Genomic DNA, 21,333 nt, shown 5'->3' with positions numbered 1-21,333 from the left:
GTGTTAATGGTGGTTTTGTGGCTGGACCATCTGGTGTTACTTGAGGTGTTGCCGATGAACCACCTGGACCTGCCGTTGTTTCTTGAGGTGTTGGGACTGGTGTACCATCAGCGGCTGTTGTTGCTTGAGGTGTTGGGACTGGTGTACCATCAGCGGCTGTTGTTGCTTGAGGTGTTGGGACTGGTGTACCATCAGCGGCTGTTGTTGCTTGAGGTGTTGGGACTGGTGTACCATCAGCGGCTGTTGTTGCTTGAGTTGGTGGGACTGGTGTACCATCAGCGGCTGTTGTTTCTTGAGGTGCTGTGGATGGACACACATCAGCTTCAGTTGTTGCTTGAGGAAAGGATGGCTATAGCAGCAAATTGTAGCACTGATCATTGATAACCTGCCAATAGTTTTTTCATCAACTGCTGAATGTGACATACTGACAAATTAAACAGAAGGAAAATACTACTGCACTAAAATAACATATTTAACAGATTTTTCTTGCATTGGCAATGCAATCTATAAGACATCATAGATGAGAGGAAGAAATTATACTGATGTATCAGTTTGAAAACAAACAATGAAAGTTTAGCCTCATCCTAAATTGTTGACAGAAGCCAAGGTACAATTTTGTACAGTCTAACAAAGGGCAGATCCTGGGGGGGCTTAACCCCTGCCATATCTTATATAAAAATTGTGAGAAAAAAACCAGACTGTTCACTGTGTTTAAAGCTGAGAATAGTGGAATGTTATGTTTTACTCCTACATATAGCCCGAATAACAGATCCACTGGTTTCATTGTTATCAGAGTTTCTCCTTTAATACGTTGCAGCCTTCTGCCCAATAACAGGCACATGTACATATTTGTACTGAGGTAAAAATCAAGATTTGGAAGACATTAAGATCATGATCGGACTGTCTCAATCCTGTAATTCATGCCAAAACGGGTTGGAGATGAATAATTTCCAAATTCAGGTTGAATTATTGTTTGAGAAAACTGTCCAACAATTCATTAAAACTAAAACACACTTGTATGTGTACGTCCTTTTAAAGTATCCAGATTACATGATTTTTGCCCATTCATGAGCCTGGAAACAAAAAACAGGTCCCTCACCCTTCCTGTAACAGTCTCCCTGAGCTCATTTAGGACTTTAAGTAAAGCATTAACCAGACAAGAGGTGTTACGGGGAAGAGAGGGAGACTTCCCTGACTGCAACAGACTTAGAAAGAAAGGGAAGTTAGCAAAAATGGTCATAAGGTAATTTAAATTATCTGCAACAATAAGGTACTGTAGTCATTCACATTTGGTTGTGTGTGCACCAAACCAAACTGTCAGGTAAAAATGGTTGTCAGGAATTACTTGAATAATTAATTGTTATCTTGATTTTAAAGATGTAATTTAAAAAAACACACAACCCCCCAACTTCTAATCACCTGTACAATTTCCTTTTCAGAGATTTGAAATAATTTAGCATTTAAGGTTAAATAAAATCTTAAGGGCTTACTTACCAAGACAGGCTGCAACTAGCCAAATGAGTGAGAAGAGTTTGAAGTTTGGAGCCATTGGAATAAAATTTAAGGATTAAATGTAAACACAGGGGGAAAAAAGCCAATCAGGACTGTGAGTGGATGGCTCACCACTCGCGTTAAAACCTTGGCTGTTTAGAGCTGAGGTGTCCTCATCTGGATGTTTTAATCATTAGCCACTCCTCAGAGGGCGGCACTGTGCTAAAGTACATGTCCTGGCCCAGAAAAGAAGAATGGGTTTAGTAGTCTTCCATGACATAGACATGGTTAAATCACGTTGTTTGTGTTAATTTCAGGAAAGTGTGTCATGGATCACAAGGCTTTTTTTTATATGGGCATGATCATGGTCATTTTTCACATAGCATTCAGCACTATTATTTAAATTCATGTTATTAATGTTGTTCACAGTTATTGCTAACACTCATGCAACCAGTTAGAGCAACAGTTGGACCAATTTGGATAAATTTGAAAACCATAAAGGCTAAACAAAATTATATTAATATCTGGATTTATATTGGACCCAGCTGATGAGAAACACAACAGGAAGCATCGGCCTCTGCCATTAAGTAATAAATGTTAAGATTATATGAATAGGCACATATATGTCATGTCCTGTATCTGCAGTGTGCCTGGATCAAACCACCTTTGGAGCAAACGTCCACTCAAGTCAAGACTCTGTTCCAAATCAGAGGAAAACATTAACAGACAAATGTTATTATGATAGCGTGATATCACACACTAAACACAAGTGGCACGAACATATTTCCTGACTGAACTTTATCTCCACAGCTGTAAACGTTTTTAACAGAGTTTGCTCAAATCTACAGATAACAAAACAAAACAAAAACAGTAGAATTCAGCTTTATCATTGAAAAAATATGTATTGCATCCAAGGTTCAGTTTCTTTTTAGAATAAAAATATCTGATTATAATGTTCTTCTCCGCATTAGGCTGCATAAGTTACTGATATGGGGCAATGAGGAAAAGGAGGGTCAAAGATAACATTCCTCCAAGAGTTTATGAATTTATTGAACAACCTTGAGACAACTCATATACTCTGTTTTTTTCACAGGTTTTAAAAGGCCCCCACAACACCCCAGAAGAAGCTGTTTCCATGAAGTAACCTAACAAAGGTGTAAACATATTGTCTCAGAACTTCAACAATGTCTCACTTCACCTACATTCAACAACAAATGTTATCAGGAAATGAGGGGGCCAATAAAAACTGGGTGGGACCAAGGACAGCATGAACGTCATAAGATGTTAGATAAAATGATCTCAGTACAAACAGTTGTGGAAAAAAAAGTTAGCAAGACTTTAACAAGTTCAAATGTGAAATATATCAAAGTCTGTTTAATACTTTCCTCACAAGAAATGTAGTCTGTAGTCATGCTTTAAAATGCTTTCCCATTTTAACAAGAATGAAGCTATCGTCCTATCAACAGCCATAAAAGGATTTTATCTCCAAGTTTCCAAGTTGACTTTGATCCCGGTCGTATATGTCTGTTTTAACATGGCTTCCCTCTTGCGACATTTAAACGTCATCATGGGCATCAGTGGAAAAATGACAGAATGGTTCATAGATAAAAACAGGGAATGTTTTTTTGTATTGTGAAATAAGCACGTTGTTTTAATCCAATCCATTCCACTTCATTTATAAACTTTTTAAACTTGAATTCTTAAATTCTGTACACATAAAAAGCAGAAATATAATATAAAAACCACCAAAAAAAACCATAAAAGCACTTAAAAAATATAAAACACATAAAAACATAAAACTAATAAAAGCCAGGTTCGAATCCGCCCTGTGGCTTCTTTCCTGTATGTCGTTCCCCACTCTCTCTCTCTCCCTGATTTCTGACTGTGTCCACTGTCCTATCTCTACAAGGCACAAAAAGGGAGGTCAGGTGAGGTTGTATATGTACAGGGTACATGTAAAAAGACGAGCTGCAGCATTCTGGGCTTACTGTAATTATGAATTAAGCCTGGTTAATGCCAACATAAATTACAGTAGTCCAAACGGGCTGAGATAAAAGCATGAATCACTCACGAAATGTATTCTCAGATGGTAAAAAACTAGATTTAACCAGAGTTTAAATACTGTGGCTTTTAGGGCAACGTTGCAAATAGCCCAGATCCATAAGAGGGGCATCAGCCCCACTGGGTCCAGACACGATGACTTCAGTTTTACTTTCATTAAAATTCAAAAAGGCTTAAGGCCCTCCAGGCTTTAATGTCAGACTGGGAAACTTTTAGGGATTTAGGTTTTGTTGTGTAATTCAAATGGTGTTGTTCTTAATCTTCATGTCAAACTATTGAATAGCACACATGAGTTCTCTTATGGAATTTTAATTGGGATGCCACTATCTTTTTAAAGATGCTTCCTCTGCAGTGATTACAGTAAATGTTTCAAGGTTTTTTCCCCCTTAAAAGAAGGACTTTAAGGAGACATCATGGTGCTTATTTTACATATTTTCTAATCTGAATTTGCTCGCTCTCCCTTCATTTGGCTGAAAGCTAACATTTTCCCAAACATTGAGGGTCAGGCTTGGTTTCGCAGATGGCTTTACTTCATTTTCAAAAAATACTGTGGGAAAAAAGACTGAAACTCCAGCTATATACATTGTAATTTCAAATATACTATAATTATAGCAAACATTTGTTATTAGCATTAAGCAGGAAAAAACATCCTTACTCAACATGGACCATGTCCTGACATCAATAATACTGTTAAGACCACAATTCCCATGAGACCCATTGCTTTACTGTACACAACATCTGTTTTACTTTTCTTCCTTAGATTCCCTTATGTTTATGGTGAAGAAATAAGAAATTTGTTGAGAATAATCCTGGTTTTATGAATCAAGCCGGTCAGGTATGAGATGTAAAAGTGGGGCTAAGGTCTCTTTGACTGAAGACATAAACATGTCACAATGGGTATACTACAGGTGTCAATCAATCAATCAATTTTTATTTGTACAGCGTCAACTCATAACAAGTGTTATCTCGAGAAACTTTACAAAAAGCAGATAAAATACCTTACTCTTTGTCTGTTAACATTACAAAAGAGCAGGTAAAAAGACCATAGTCATTGTTATGTTACAAAAAGCAGGTAAAAGACCTTACTTATTGCTATATTACAAAGACCCGGCCTATCCATCATGAGCACTTTAGCAAAGCAGCAAAAGTTACAGTGGTAAGAAAAAACTGCCTCATTAAAAGGCAGAAATCTTCGGCTGGATCCCCGGCTCATGAAGAAACAGCCTTCACAGCCAAGACTGCGCCGAGCTTGGAAGGGGATAGGGGGACAGATGGGATAAAATGCAGGAAGAGGGACAGGGAGCAAGGAGGTGGGGGGGGGGGGTTTCTGGCAGGCCGTCAACCAACGATCTCGAGGAGCCTAAGAGAGCTCAAGAGCTCCCAGGAAAGTAGGTGGTTAGTGACTGAGATTTACAGATAGATACATGCAGTAATATGATGTAATGTATATGCACAGAGAGAGAGAGAGAGAGGAGCTCAAGGCCAGTTCCCTCGGTAGTCTAAGCCTATAGCAGCATAACTAGGAGCTGGTCTACACTAGCACCAGTCCTAACTATAAGATTTATCAAAAAGGAAAGTTTTAAGTCTATTCTTAAAAATACAGACTGTGTCTGCCTCCCGGACCCCGGCTGGAAGGCGATTCCAGAGGAGAGGAGCCTGATAACTGAAGGCTTTACCCCCCATAGTACACTTAGAGACTGTAGATACCACTAGCAGGCCTGCATTCTGGGATCGTAATGTTCTCGAGGGGCAGTACAGCACTAGTAGCTCCTTAAGATAAGATGGTGCCTGGACATTTAGAGCTTTGTAGGTGAGAAGAAGGATCTTGAATTCTATTCTAGACTGTATAGGGAGCCAGTGCAGAGAAGCCACCACAGGAGTAATGTGGTCCCTTTTCCTAGTTCTAGTCAGTACACGAGCTGCATCATTCTGGACTAGTTGAAGAGTCTTTAGAGACTTACCAGAGCACCCTGACAAGAGAGAATTACAATAATCCAATCTGGAGGTAACAAATGCATGAACTAGTTTTTCTGCATCATTTTGTGACAGGATATTCCAGATCTTGGATATATTACGAAGGTGAAAATAGGCTGTTCATGAAATTTGCCTGATGTGAGAGGTAAAGGACATATCTTGATCAAATAGAACTCCTAGATTCCTAACAGTGGTGCTAGATGCCAGGCTGATGTCATTGAGGACTAGAAAAAGTCTCTCTGAGGTTTTTAGGGCCTATAGCACAATAACTTCAGTCTTTTCTGAGTTAAGTAGCAAAACATTTCTGGTCATCCAGGTCCTAACGTCCTTAAGGCACGTTTCTAGCTGACATAACTGACTGGTGCCATCGGGCTTCATTGATACATAAAGCTGAGTATCATCTGCATAACAATGAAACTGTATGGAGTGTTTCCTCATAATATTTCCCAGAGGAAGCATATATAATGTAAAGAGAATTGGTCCAAGCACTGAGCCTTGTGGCACTCCATGGCTAACTTTGGTGTACATAGAGGACTTATCATTAACATGTACAAACTGAGATCGGTCTGATAAGTAGGATTCAAACCAACTTAAAGCAGTCCCTGTAATTCCAAGTAAATGTTCTAGTCTGTGTAATAGGATTTGATGGTCGATAGTGTCAAAAGCAGCACTAAGATCTAACAAGACGAGCACAGAGAGAAGTCCCCTGTCTGAAGCTAGAAGTAGATCATTTGTAACTTTAACTAGTGCAGTCTCAATGCTATGGTGGACTCTAAATCCTGACTGAAACTCCTCAAATAAACTGTTGTCATGGAGAAAGTCACACAGTTGATTAGCTACCACTTTCTCCAGGATCTTTGAGATAAAAGGAAGGTTGGATATAGGCCTGCAGTTAGCTAGAGTTCCTGAATCTAGAGTAGGTTTTTTGAGTAGAGGTTTGATTACTGCTACTTTAAATGACTTTGGTACATAGCCTGCCAGTACCTATCAATGATACAATGTTCTGAGTCTCACCTGTGCTCTCTTATAAGTCAAAATGTCTGTTGTCAGCAACTCCTCTTGGATGAAAATATAGACATACATAGAAATTGTTACACTGCTTACTGTTTGCTTGGCTACTCAGCAACAAAAATCATTTAAAGAATATTAACTTCACCAAACGTTAATGTTTGACATGTGAATAGGAGTGCAGCTTATTATGAAACACTCTATTCCTGTTTGTTAAGACATCGACAAGGTAGAGCATTTTTCAGCAGCAGGTTTTATGAACATGTTGCTATGAAGAGAGTCAACAGAGGTGCAACACACCGCAATAATTGCCTCTATGTTCTCCTGCTTACAGTAAGTCCAAAGTCACTCATATATGGCCGTCCATAACCCCACCCAACCTGCTGTTCCCGACAACGACGTCTGTTATTAAAGTAAGGGCAGGGTGTTCAGGGAGGGAGACTGTGCCAACTGAGCAAAGGTTGCAGTGCCAATCATTCCCCTCAGCACCCTCGACTCAGGGCTTCCTCTAGAAAAAACCACCGAAGCAGAAGGGCTGAAAAGCAAAAACATCAAGACTCATGCATCTAAACGTATCTGTATAAAAATGCAAAAGGAGTTAAAATAACAAGGTTAAGTGCAGAGCTGTGCTGTAAAAGGTTTTAACTTGTACTATTTAACTAAAGGCAGCAATAAATCACTGTAAAGATAATACATTCAAAAATGTTAAATGTTCTCTTTTGTAAAAAAGGAATATTTTCGAAAAGCTCACACAAGGAACATTTATTGTGTTGATTTTGGCGGCCCCTATGGACAAAGTTGTACCACTCATACTGTTGATGATTTTGTAAAATACAGTTGAAAGTAGTGTTTTGTTTTTTCAATCTGCTTTAATTTAACAGTCAAACGTATCAGTCATCAAGAACCTCTGCCTGTCTTGGCAGCGTCACTTCATCTGACAACTAACCAGTGCACAGCTTTTAGACATTTAAAATGAAACAATTTGGAAACAAATCATTAATGTTGTTGATGGTCTTGTTTGCTTTAAAATCATAAATAGGCATCAATATTAGTTTCAGCCTGTTACATCACCAGCTAAAAGCTCAACACAAGTGGCTAAATTTGTTACTACCTATAAAGAATTGCCAGCTTTAGAATAAACTACTTTGATTCTGGAATATCTTAATCTATAATACAACACAATCATTTTTTAAGTTAAATGTTGTATTATTAATATATTTTTAAAACATAACTACGCAAGATATGTGCACAGGAGAAAGTCTTCCCATTTGGATTCCCTGAGATACATTTCTTCTTCTACAGCCCGAGCTGCTGACCTTCCCTATTTGACGAGCAGATTAGATTCAGTCCTCCCTTTGCTTAGAGCAAATATCTGAAAGTCTGCCGGAATAAACTGAGACACGAGTCTAACCAGCAGGTCTCAGCTTGACTGAACAAGTCACTTGAGTCAAGCTGAGACCCGCTGACAGCCTGGTTCAGTAATGTCTGTAAAGCAATTACAGGAAACCATTGATTAAAATAACAATTGTTTTAACACTTTTTTAGTCTGTTTACACTTTTTGCACATGGCAACAATAGTGATGTCTGGGTCAGGATACAATACAGACTTTAACATCACCAGTAAAGACAGAGCACAGTCTGCTTCCTTCTTCAAATGTAAGGTAACTTTAAAGTGTGTTCAAGCAAAACAAAAGAGATTAAGATGATTTATTGTACAACATGCACGGCACTTCATTTAACTGATTTATATGTCAATGTAATAGCGCCCTCTTCTGGCAGCAGATCCTTGTAACTAAATGTTGGGATAAGGATCACATGACTGTAAACTAGAGCCATACACAGTACAACGATGTGAATCCCCATTGATGGTGTATCAGTGTTTTTCCATTGAACGTCAAAACGTCGACGTGTATTTTGAACTGTCAGGGTGAGAAGCTTTAGTAGTAAAAATAGTGAAAAAGAGAATATGGCTCACAGCTGGTTTAAAATATTTTTATACAGTGCAACAAGATACCACTGTTGATTATGTCAAAGTATATTAACCAATTACCAGTACTTTTACTCAAGTCCTGTAGTCCACCTGAAAATACTCATGTAACCTATAGTCAAATACACTTTGTTGCATTAACTATATTTATTTATTTGCAAAGTTCTGAATGCAGTTTTTTTTTTATCTTTAAAGACTTTGCATTATTGTTTGTAAGATTATCAAAACTTTTTGTTTAGTTTAACTAGAGAGGAGACACAAGACCACTTCTGCTGCAGTGGACACAGGCAATGCTAAAAATGTAAGCTAGCTCTGCTTTGGTTTGGTAACCTTTAAATGAAAATATGAGCGTTTAGGCCATATCTCTATGGTGATAAATCCTAAATCACGAACGTGAAGTCATGTGACGTATTGGATGCATGGACATGGGTGTCCAAGCTGGGGGGAAAGTGGGACTGACCGACTGAATTTAAGGAGCCTTTCATCTGAAATTTGAGGAAATTCTTCTGAATTTTTTTATTTTATTTTATCAAAATTATTCATTGTAATTTTTTTGATTTTTGAGCATAATTTAATGGGAATTTTTGTGGAAACTTTCAGGAGCTCACAATGTTTTTTAATTTAAGTTGGTCCAGACTTCCTGAAACTTTTGGTAATTCTAATTGGAAGTTTTTTGGGAGTCTTTCTTTCGAAATTTAAACTTTTTGTTTGGAAATTTTAAGAAACTTTCGGGAAGTTTTGCACATAACTTTTGGATACATACAGAAATGTTTTGATTTGATTTTGTAAGTCGCCTTCCACTGAATATTTTAGACCGTTGAAATGTTCATAGAACTTTCATTTGAAATTTTTCAAAACTTTTGTTTGCAATTTACAAAATCAGAGTAAATGTTACTTCATGTGCCTGCAACATGGTAGTAGTGAACATGTAGTAATGATGCTGTACATTAAGATAAAACTTGGATGAGGTTTGCAAGTCAAAGCTTCCTGCTGCTAACCACCTAAACATTGGGAAATACACATTTTTAATAGAACTTTTCAGAAGTTTTAGGAACTATTCAGAAACTCTGACAAGAAATTTGGGGGTACAATTATATAAGATTGTTGTAAGTAGGGAACACAAGATTGGGAATTTACCCCCCAAATATTCTGGATTTTCAGAAACTTTCTGAAATTTTAAACCACAAAAATTCCCCCTGCTGCTCGAGCCCCTTGAATTTAGCGGGAATAGAAAAATAATAAGAAAACAATCTCCTTTTTCTAACAAACCTTTTAATCAATCAATCTTTCAGGGACAAATGAAGGTGCTTGTTTCGTTTTCTAAAATACAACAATCAAAAACAAACATACAATATAAAACTCAATAAAAATAATTCTTTGCATTATTTTCTTGGTAATTCATACGACAAAAATTCGGAAGACATTTCAATGTGGTGCAGAAAGTATTAAACCATGATACTGTGTGGGGAAGTTGCTTGTTTTTAAGGTGTTTGGGTTTTTCCCTGAGAGAGAATGAAAGCATTTATGATCATCACAGCTCGTCATGCTTTCCTTCATCCCTTTCCCTGTCCTCGTCGACCTTCAGTTTGAGTTCTTCAGCTGTGATCACGCCGTCTTTATTTCTATCCTGGTTTTGGAACATGTCGGTAATAACCTGATCCATGATCAGCCCAGGCCTGATACGACCTTTGCCCTCTGCCACCTGCAGCTTGATGAATTCTCCAAACTAAAAAAAGAATAAAAGAGCAACATCAGAGTACATTAATAAAAACAAAATTACAATAGATCATTGATGGTAAGTTCTTTATTAAAAAAGATCAACAAACCTCTTCCTGGGCCACCTCTTTGTTCTTGTTGTTGTCGAGAGCTTCAAACAGGTCAGCAGGGCTGTCCTGGAGCCACACAAACAGGTAACCTGGCGGCACACCCTTATCGAAGCTCACCATTTCAACGTCGAAGAGCAGCACAGCACTGCTTGGCACTCCACTGGCTGGTGGATAGGAAGCAAGGAAAACACTGTTTGTCTTATTACCTGTGAAATTATCTTCACAACTTCCTTTTAAAATGTTGTCTAGATGGTGTCTATTGTTAGTGACAATTCTGTTGGTAGAAGGGTAGACATTGTAAGAAACCTTTTCAGTCAGAGCTTGAACTTTTTTGTCATTAGCTCATTATTTGGTGCTCTGTGGGGTTTTGCTTTGATTGATTTGTAAGTAAACAAATCTGTGCTAAAATGCTGAATATGTGAAACATTTGTGAAAAATGTACACGTTCAAATAAAGAACTATATGGCAGCTGATAAGAGGTTATCAAATATTTCAGTAAAATGCAAAACAGTGAGTCAAAGAAGTAGACACAAATAAGGACAAATTCAAAAACAAGGCAAACGTGTTGCTTTTGACTAAAAATATTATAAATTACAAACAAAAGAAGATTTTGATATTTATACATTCTTCACTCCAGGGTTTTAGCAGGTTTGACATGCAGCCTCATACTAGCTGTCAGAGGATTGTAAATCAGGTTGTGTATTCTCTCGACAAAAAAATGAAATAATGTTCTTTATGATAGAGAAGAGCACAGTGTGGCAGTGTGTCAGAGCTCTAAGTTTCTATGAAGCTAAGCAGAAATCTTACCTCCTTTCTCTCCGTGGCCGAGATGAGGCGGCACCGTTATCAGCCTCCTCTCTCCCACACACATGCCTCTCAAGCCCTCATCCAGCCCGTCAATCACCTTGTCTGCCCCCAACACTGTATCCTGAACGTTCTCATAGTCATGTCTGAGGATGAAGTGTGCCACATATTTGACCGCTGGAATAATGCTGCTCTAGAAATGTACCAAAATATTAGCGTTAAGAATATGTGTGGATGACTCACGAAGAGAAGAGTGGAGTGCCGTCCACCAGGGTGCAGTTGTAGTGGTAGCGCACGTGGTCGTTCACTCCCGTCGTCTCGTTACACAGCTCAGGTTTGTGTGTGATCTGGATTTCCACAGTGTCATTTGGGTTGTGGAAGTCGATGACGTGAATGTCAAACAACAGAACGGCAGAAGGGGGGATGACGTTACCTGAACAGAGGGATGGATATTTCATCTTTATGGTAACTCCGGTTTTTTTTTCAATTACATGCATCTTGATTCACAGCTCATTCAGGAACCTACAGATTGAACTTCTCATAAATGTATTTATTCTGGCATATTATTTATTGAGTATTTTTTATCAAGTCAAGTGCAATTTGTTGACCTTCATCAAACAGGCTGCAGGGAAAAGCCTCGGTAACGTACCTGCTCCCTGCTCTCCGTACGCCAGGTGTGGAGGGATGGTGACCCTCCTCCTCTCTCCAGTGCAGACTCCAATCAGAGCCTGGTCCATGCCTGCTATCACATACCCCATCCCGATGTAGGTGTTGTATGTGCTGTTCCTCTGGTAGCTGTTGACAGACAAACACACACACAAAAAAAAAGGTTAGGTTTGATTTTAATATCACTTCTCGAGTTTAAAAAAAAAAAAAAAAAAATGTATCTGTTGTGTTGAGAAATTAAATATCATCAGCAGTTTTGTACCTTGTATCAAAGGTGACCCCGTTTAGGAAAGTACCGTTGTAGTGGTAACGGACATAATCACCAACCACAGACTTGCGTGTGCATGACTCGGGGATGACCTGCTCCGCAATGGTCAGGTTGTCCTTGGGGTTATGAATGTCCACCAACAAGACATCAAACACCAGGGTCGCCTGAGCGGGGATCTCTGTGCCTGGTTGAAGAGTTAAACAATTAGTTGTTTCATCCAGGCGTCTTTGGAGTATTTGATCCATTCACTTAACAGAACATAATATAATGATTATCATGTCACCAAATTTGGTCTTGGAAGGACACAATTGAACGACTTTGATTGAACAAGGTAAATATTCTCCAGCCGTTTAAGGAAATCTGAGAAAGCCAAAGGCTAAACATTAAAAACAATAATGGAACAAGATATGTACATTAACACATAAGATGAGCAAAACAATGCATAGAGTATACCTTTGAATGTACCCATGATAACCTTTTACTTTCTGTTTGTTTAATGTTACATTGTGTTTGTGCTGGTGTCTCTTGCTAAGTATTTAAAAACAAAAGAACTGCTCATTTTAAACATATTGTATTTTTCTCAGGTTTCTAGATAAATATTTTGTTGGATTATTTTGCCATTGCCCTTGTCCTGCAAACCTGGTGTAGTATACTGTATTTATACTACAAAAGTTTTCCATCAAGTCACTTTTAAACCAAAAATCACATGTTTACATCATCAGTGTTTTGACCACTTCTTCCTCAAGGCATATCGAACATGATAAATTTAGATTTTTTATCATTTGCAAAGTTTTTTAAATTATTTAAATTGTTACCACTACTTTATAAAAAATGTTTGTGTGTCCTCCTCATACATGTAAACAAACCCAAAAGACTCCACAGGGGGGCGCTTTCATTTGAAAGTTCTGCTAACACTATTTTATCAATCTATCAGCTGATTGGAGAAGCAGGGTTTGATTGCAAACTAGAAAAACATAATCTAGCCTCTCCTTCATAAGCTTTTTCAGTTCAACCATGGTTTCAATTTTGCTGTTTGCTGCAGTTAGTTTATTACTGACCTGATCCTTTCTCTCCGTAGGCTTTGAAGGGCGGGATGACAATATTTCTGATCTCTCCCACACACATGCCCAGCAGCCCTTCATCCAGGCCCTTGACCAGCCAGCCCTCGCCCACTAGGGAGTCGTGGGTCTGCTTCCTTGTGTAGCTACGTAGGGCTCATACAAGCGCAAAGTCAAACACACAACACACCTGGATAACACAAGTGTAAACACAGAGCTGTCATACAGAGGGTTTCAATTCTAGACAAGAATGTGATTTAATCTATGACTTCTGCACAAAGAGTGGTACTTGTTTTACAATTTCATAGCTTTCTTCATTGGTACATCAAAGCTTGTCAATTTATTAAATACTCTTGACAGGAAATCCCGTCAACTACTCTTGTCCGAGCAAGAATTCACCTGGAGTCAAAGACGGTGCCATCGAGCAGAGTGCCGTTAAAGTGGTAACGCACAAAGTCGGTGCGCATCACAGAGCGTTTGCAATCTTTGGGAGTGGTGATGGTCTTTGTCACAACCAGGTCAGCTTTGTTCCACAGATCCATCATTTGGATGTCAAACACCAAGGTGGCATCTGGAGGAACCACTTCGCCTGTAAACAAAGTTAAATAAAAGGTCAAAGGAGCTTTTTCACGGTAAACACAAACACTATAATCCATGAGTAACACACCAAATTGTTGGGTTTCTTTAAATGAGCAAAACTGCTGGAAAATTAAGGAGAATTTGAGGTTATAGCTCACTCAAAATGTGTTATGAATTGCTTTTGAATAGATACATGACTACTGGCTTTCTAAATAAGTAAGTAAGATAACTGTATGTCGTTAGATATCAAAATTACGTCAAGACCAAGTTATAAGAATGATTGATCGGACTTCCATTAGGGATGTGCTTGATTAGTCAACTAACCAATTAAATGTCTTCACCCTAACTAGTCGGCACCAGAATTACTAGTTGGTTAAACTAATAATATTTTTTTTCAATGTAGACCCATTATGCCAGTTAAATGGTGTTTGAGCTGTAATGCAGCAAACCGCCACTAGCTGGGGCTGTAGCTCTGGTCAATGGGACTTCCCCTCCTGGCTCTACTGCCCAGATGTAAACAAGCACATTGAACGGCTAGTAGGAGCAGCAAGGTTTGGTAGTATTTTGAATTAGAAAATTGGGAAAAAGTTGAAAAAGTGCCCGCAGATGAAATGATTGTCTGCCCAATCTGGATGGCTTTCTCATCTCATTTCAACATGGGGGGGCATTTGTGTGCCTTTATTGAAGAGATAGGACAGTGGACAGATATCAGGGAGACAGAGAGTGGGGAATGACATGCCGGAAAAGGAGGCACAGGGATTCGAAACCGAGCTGGCCGCCCGGAGGACTGTAGGCTCGGTACATGGGGCGCGTGCACTGACCACTAACCAATTTTTCTGAATTTCCACATTTTTCTTAAGTATTTTCGTATCCTTAGACTAGTTGACTCGTCAGAACTGAAATTTTGTTTCATCAACTATGAAATGATTTGCTTGGAACATCCCTCAATCCATTACATTTTGTAAAAAAGTTTCCTTATTTGAAAAAAGCGTCTGCTCAGTGAATTGTAGAATTGTAGAATTGTAGGTCACATATTATGCAAAGTACACTTTATCATGTTTTTCGAACACTAATGTGTCTCTAGCTTGTCTACAAACCCCCCAATTATAAGAAAAGTCCATTTTTTCTGTCTTTTGCCTGCTCTACAACAGGCCATTTGGGGGTTATCTCTTTATGACATTACAAAGGACACCCCTCCCCCGAGCGGCACTCTCACATATAGGTGTGTGTACTGCCATCTGAGTACACTTTTCCACTGTAAACAATAGGACATGTGCGAGAAAGCCAAAGCCACATTCCTTTCCAGAGAGGGGCGTGTTTAAACACAGCTCACTTGCGTTTAAAGCTACAGACACAGAAACAGTCTGTTCTGAGTGGAGCTGAAAATGAGGAATTTAAAGGAATGATAAAATAAAGGATCAGCATGAATTTTTAGCAAGAAACTTCACATACGTGTTTAAGGGATCTCTGAGATTTATTTAAATTCGTTGAAAAGGGGTATAATATGTGACCTTTAATCTAGCATTAGCATTTATGGTTGTGGTTGAAACTTTCTCACTAATAGCATGTTGAATTGTCATGAAACTTAACTATAACTCTGTGTTCCCCTTCACATTTAATTCCATTGCAATACATATTGTTATCTAAAGTAACATAAGCAAAAGTGTTATTTTTGTAGAATAAACACTTTATCTTACGATACCACTATTGAGGCTAATATCACTGCCATCATCCCTCGCTATAGCTCCTCCCCCATGGTCATTTAACAGGTTTTTTTTATTGCCACATTGCATTTTATTGAAATTCAAACTCTAAAATGAAGGAGCATGGGAAATTAAATAAAAAGGTTTTGAAATAAAAATAAGTTTTGGCTTTTTTTTTAGCCCCAAAGATCTACATTTATATCTTATATGTTAAATACTGCCATAACTATGTTTGATAATTTTGATCATATTAAATGAAGTCTACTGAAATGTAGTCCTATGAATGTATTTTAAGTGTTTTTGATAAGGACTGACTCCTTAAAATAAAAAAATGTTAATTACCACTGAATAAACTGGAACATTCAGTTAAAAAGTTTGTTAAAACAGAAATCCCAACACTCGTCATTCACTTGTGTGACATCGGTAGAAGTTACCTGCACCGGTGCTGCCGTACGCCAGGTGAGGAGGGACGGTGATGGTCCTGCGCTCGTTCACACACATGCCCTGCAGACCTTTATCAATACCAGCGAGGAGCCGACCCTCCCCGATGAGGCCCACCTTGGCCTCTCCTTTCTGATGGCTGCAAGGGGAAACAGAATGTTCACACGGACAAAGGCAACGTTAGAAGTGGGTCAGCTGTTCGAAGCACGGATAATATCAGACATGCATGTACATCCTATGTGTAATACTGACTTCCTAAAAAAAAACAACTCTGAAAGTCCACTCAAAGTTTGCAATCACTTAATGGCCTCTGCGTCACCGTTTCATCTTGCAAGTAGAAAACTGAAATGAATGCAATAAGAATTTAGGACCAAACTTACCTCGAATCAAATACTTTCCCGTCCACAAATGAGGCGTTGTAGTGATAGCGGACATAATCTCCATTTTTGGACTCTCTAGCACAGACTTTGGGTATGAAGTATCTGTCCACGACTACATCTCCAAGCACAGGGCTTGGATTACACTCCACGGAAGACCACGAAAAGAAGAGGAAAAGGAGAATGCAGCGGGCAAACATTTTTTTTTGCAGAAACACGTCAAATAGATTTTAGGGATAAAAAAAATAATAGACGGCTAAAAAAAACTATAGACACTAAATAAATAAATTAAGAGTCCTGCAGAGTTCTGCGTGCCTTGCGCAGATGAGCTGGGCTGCTGATGTGGAGCAGGAGAGTTGTGTCTGAAGGTTGTAAACGTGGACAATCTCCAGGTTGCAGGGAGGACTTTTAACCAGAAGGATGTCTGAGCTCGGAGTGGGAAGCGCCGCTGTTAAGGAAACAACAATACGAAGAGCCCATTACTTCCTTTAAAAAATAAAAGACAATCCCAGTAGAGAGGAAGTTTTGCAGGACTACGTTGAAGGATCAAGTTAGATCATTTGGAGCATGTTTCTTAGTGCTACTTCCGACAATAAAGTGACTGCAGCCTGCACATGGGATTTGGGGTAGATGATAGTTTAATTCTGGTGACAACAAAAATAAATAGCCTAGTGTAAGCTATTTTTGTCCTTTAAAATTTGTAAATTTCTACTTTTATTTTGAAAGGCAAACCGTCTATGGTGTAGTGTAACTTGACTCTAATTCCGCTGTTAAGTATACAACTTCAGGGTACTTCTCAGAGACCCGCCTCTCCCTCTCGGAGCCGTAAAGGAGCATGGCAGCCCCAAACTTTCATCGTTTTCATTAATGTTGTGAACTGCTCTAAAGTAGCAGAGTAGACTGAATTGTGGGGCCCAATAAAGCCAGAAGAAAATCTCTCTTCCGGCCCAGCAGCCATAGACTTCATCATGTGAAAATGGACAACACTGTTTCTAAGAATTCCAAATTACTTGAGGAAAAAAAAAACAGCCAAAATTGAAAAGAAAAAAGCATCTGTGTCACTTATCTAGCACAGAACAATGCATTATATTTGCAACTCTTCAAAATAAGAGTACAAAACTATTATACAGAAGAAATGCCCAAATGCCCACGACCCAGATATAAAAACACAAACAAATGAAGGAGGTATCATAATCTGTGATCACTCATTAATCACAGTAAAGGGAATATTCATTTTCAGTTATTTCAAATTGAATTGATTTGCATCAAGTTTGCTGTTTTTCAGTTACACAGAACTCAATGTATGCTATTGAATTTAAACCTTGTGAACATGGGGCACGCAAGCTTACCTCTATCCCAACAGGCCCCCCCCAAGATTTACTAAGTATTCTTCATGCCTAAAACTGCTGCTGCAGGGTAGGCGCCAGACAAAGTAATTCACTGAACACTGCACAGTCTCTATTACATTTTCAACAGCAAAGATTTTGTGAGTGATAACCTTTGACAACATGATGAAACTTTTTCTAAAAACAAACAAACAAACAAACAAACAAAAAGTTATAGACAAAATTAGGTCCACTTTTTCCTGCAGGGGGCGCTAAACAAACAGAAAGTTCCTCCAAGGAGATTCGAGTATGTATTGGTGCTTTCCGACTTCGACAAAACTCCTGAAAAGCATTCTGAGGTTTTTCACGAATAGATTATATATTAGCTTCGCCTGCGTCTTTTTCTGAGATACATACTGTAGTAATTAAACCCTGTTCTCTATCGGATCACAGTATTGTCTTGACACAGTTCACACTCTTAGGCATGCCCTCTAGAGCGCCGCATTGGCGATTTAATGCTTCACTTCTCAAAAATGAAGATTTCTGCGTCTTTCTTAAAGGAAAAACTGAACACCTTCATAGATTTAAATGAAAGCTCAGTGGACGACCCCAGGTTTTTATGGGATGCCATAAAAGGCTGTATTAGGGACTCCTCAATCACATTTTCTTCTCACCTTAATAAAAAAAAGACTGAGCAAAATAACTGAGCTGGAGAATACTCTCACCCAGCTTGAGGTACAACAGCAAGCCACATACATACTCGGAGGCCTTACAAGGGAGAATAGCAGTGACAAAGACGGAATTGAACTCTTTGTTGAGACGTAGAGCAGAGTTTCTGATGCACAGAACCAGAAGAACATAATACTTTAACGGAGCCAGACGGAGCCATCTTTTAGCCCTACAACTAAAAAGTAATGAAAAATATTCAAATATAATGGCCATTAAAACATCTTTCCGTATTTTGAGTGATCCTCGTGATATCAACGCTGAATTCAAAACTTTTTATTCTACTCTATATAAATCTGAAATTTCACTCAATACTGATACATGCTCACGCTTTCTACAGGGACTCGATCTGCCTTCTCTGTCTGACAATGAATCAGAGTTGTTCCGTACTCCTATTAAACTAGAAGAACTAAAGATGGCTCTAGTTAATATGAAGAAAGGTAAGGCCCCCGGGTGGGATGGAATTCCTCCAGAGTTATATATTTTCTTTTGGGACGAGTTGGGTCCACCTCTGCTAGATATGATCAATACAGCCATTGATAAGGGTGCATTCAATTCAAGTGCCAACACAGCCATAATTACAGTTCTGCTCAAACCAAACAAAGATCTGACTCAATGCAGTAATTATCGACCTCTCTCACTCTTGAACGCAGATATTAAATTGTATGCTAAAGCTCTAGCAACCCGTTTAGAAGTACATTTGATAAAATTAATACATAATGATCAAACTGGCTTCATTAAAACCCGTCTGGCTTCTGACAATGTACGTCGCCTGTTGCACATCATTCACGCAGCAGACAGTATTGACTCTCCCTGCTCGGTTCTATCACTCGATGCTGAGAAAGCCTTCCATAGGTTAGAATGGGAGTATCTCTGGACTACATTGGATACATTCGGACTAGGTAGACAGTTTATTAGTATGATCAAAGTCTTATATGCAAACCCTTTAGCAATGGTCTGCACAGGAAATATTTGCTCCACCCAATTTCCAGTATCTAGGGGTTCTCGTCAGGGTTGCCCCCTGTCACCGCTGTTATTCGCTCTCTCCCTTGAGCTACTGGCTCAGAAAATAAGACGACATCCATTAGTGCTTCCGATTACTTTTTGCAATACAGAGCACCGGATATCATTGTATGCTGATGACATTCTCCTTTATGTAGGCAATGCAGGCTCTTCAATACCCTATTTGCTCTCTACATTTGATTCATTCAGCTTGCTATCTGGATATAAAATTAACTGGACAAAGTCGGAGTTAATGCATTTGAACTCAGTTACTTCTCTAACTCCACTGCCTTCACATATACCAATAGTTAAGAGTTTCAGATATCTTGGCGTTGATATCTTTCCCTCTACAGCCACCATTGCAATGAAAAATTTTCAAGGTATATACAGTCGTATAGAGAAAGATTTTGAACGCTAGTCTAATCTCCCGAACTCACTCCAAGCTCATATATCAATAGTTAAAATGGATGTACTACCTCGTCTTAACTTTTACTCGTCTATGGTCCGTCTTGCTCCCCCAATAGGGTATTGGGAAAGGCTTCACTCATTAGTCTCCAAATTTATATGGAAAGCTAAGAGGCCCCGTTTGAAATGCACAACTCTCCAGCGTGAGAAGATACAGGGAGGGCTGGCCCTGCCAAATTTTAAGGTGTACTTTTGGTCCTTAGTGTTACGTCCTCTCTCTACATGGTTCAATCCTAGCTCCTCTGTCGCCTGGAGACCAATTGAGGAGAATATTTCGCGACCTCATAGGTTGCAGGACCTAGTGTATTCCAACATTCCTTTGAAAAAAGCCAAATTGCGTCTTGGACCTATAATTTCATTTCTGCTTACAACCTGCCGTACTGTCATGAGACATGTCCACTCAGACCTTAAATGGCACAATCATTCACCTATATTCAACAATTTCTCGCTTCTTACTGGTAATATACCTTTCTCTTTCCCACGTTGGAGGAGCAGGGGTATTCATGTTTTAAAAGACTTGTATAACGACAATGGGTTACGAGCCTTTAATGATTTACAAGCTGCATATAATCTACCAGGATCATCCTTTTTTTTTTTTTTACAGCTAAGATCGGCCATGAAGACATATAGTGTCCCATGGGGATCAGCGTTGCCCACACACCCACTTCACAAACTGTTGCACACAGTAGGGGAAAAACAGTTGTAACATAAGATGTAATTTCGTTGTACATTTCTAAATAAAAAATTGATCACAAAAAAAAGCTTTTTCTGAGGTTTTTCAAGACAAGGGGTCATATTATGAGTTACAAAAAAAACAGTAAATAGCCTGTTAGTTACCGCTAACATTAGCATTCAACCACTTCCTAGTTCACATTTATGTTTGAGAATCACTGATACGATATGAAAGGCGTTTATTAGCCTAATTCTAGATATTACTGCTAATTTAGAGCAAAATGATTCTGAGGTCAAACTTGTTGAATCTATTCAGCTTCTAACATATGAAAGAATTTGCATTCTTAAACATGTAAGTGGATGATTAAATATTAATTATATTTATGATTTATAGGCCTCTAGTGCTCCCATTTTCTCTTTTTCATCTCATCTCATTACATGTAACACTAAAACAAAAGCTTGTTAAACATAACCTGTAATACAGTCTGCATAGTTCAACTAAATGCAAAAGTAACTGAAGAACTTAAAAATCATTATTCTAAGTATTCTGAACAATGTAACTTGCACATTAAAGATATTTAGCCCCTTCAGTAATAGAAAGCGAATAATCGTGAGTCCATCTTTGTCAGCACTATATCTGACCTCTGATGACCTCATCAAGGAAACTTTCAGCAGCAGAAGCAACCAACTAATTTGTATGTCATAAATACCACCCCACCCACCCCCCCCCCCCCCCCCCCCACACACACACACACACACACACACACAAACACACACACACACACACACACAGAAAACTGTTCAAAATCTATGGGACCTAAATTCATACATCTCAGCACACACAGATCAGATGTATTCACACAAACTTGCATATGTAAAAAAAAAAAAAAAAAACACAGC

General features: G+C 38.7%; 1 protein-coding gene and 1 long non-coding RNA gene across 2 annotated transcripts; both read right to left on the bottom strand.

The window, feature by feature from the left end:
• Positions 1 to 250: 250 nt before the first annotated feature.
• Positions 251 to 1,813, bottom strand: LOC132955300 (uncharacterized). Its single transcript, XR_009665918.1, has 2 exons — positions 1,495 to 1,813; positions 251 to 349 (listed from the first exon to the last, which is right to left on the bottom strand). It is a non-coding gene; the product is annotated as an uncharacterized LOC132955300 (long non-coding RNA).
• Positions 1,814 to 9,773: 7,960 nt separating this feature from the next.
• Positions 9,774 to 16,651, bottom strand: fkbp10b (FKBP prolyl isomerase 10b). Its single transcript, XM_061028854.1, has 10 exons — positions 16,247 to 16,651; positions 15,860 to 16,005; positions 13,543 to 13,732; positions 13,144 to 13,289; positions 12,080 to 12,269; positions 11,801 to 11,946; positions 11,395 to 11,584; positions 11,155 to 11,297; positions 10,348 to 10,511; positions 9,774 to 10,247 (listed from the first exon to the last, which is right to left on the bottom strand). The coding sequence occupies exons 1-10, from the start codon at positions 16,441 to 16,443 to the stop codon at positions 10,053 to 10,055; spliced, it is 1,707 nt and encodes a 568-aa protein (XP_060884837.1). The 5' UTR covers positions 16,444 to 16,651; the 3' UTR covers positions 9,774 to 10,052.
• Positions 16,652 to 21,333: the final 4,682 nt, after the last annotated feature.

The sequence above is a fragment of the Labrus mixtus genome, chromosome 21, assembly GCF_963584025.1.
Source record: "Labrus mixtus chromosome 21, fLabMix1.1, whole genome shotgun sequence".
Lineage (NCBI taxonomy): Eukaryota > Metazoa > Chordata > Actinopteri > Labriformes > Labridae > Labrus > Labrus mixtus.
This window is presented reverse-complemented; position numbering and strand designations above follow the sequence as displayed.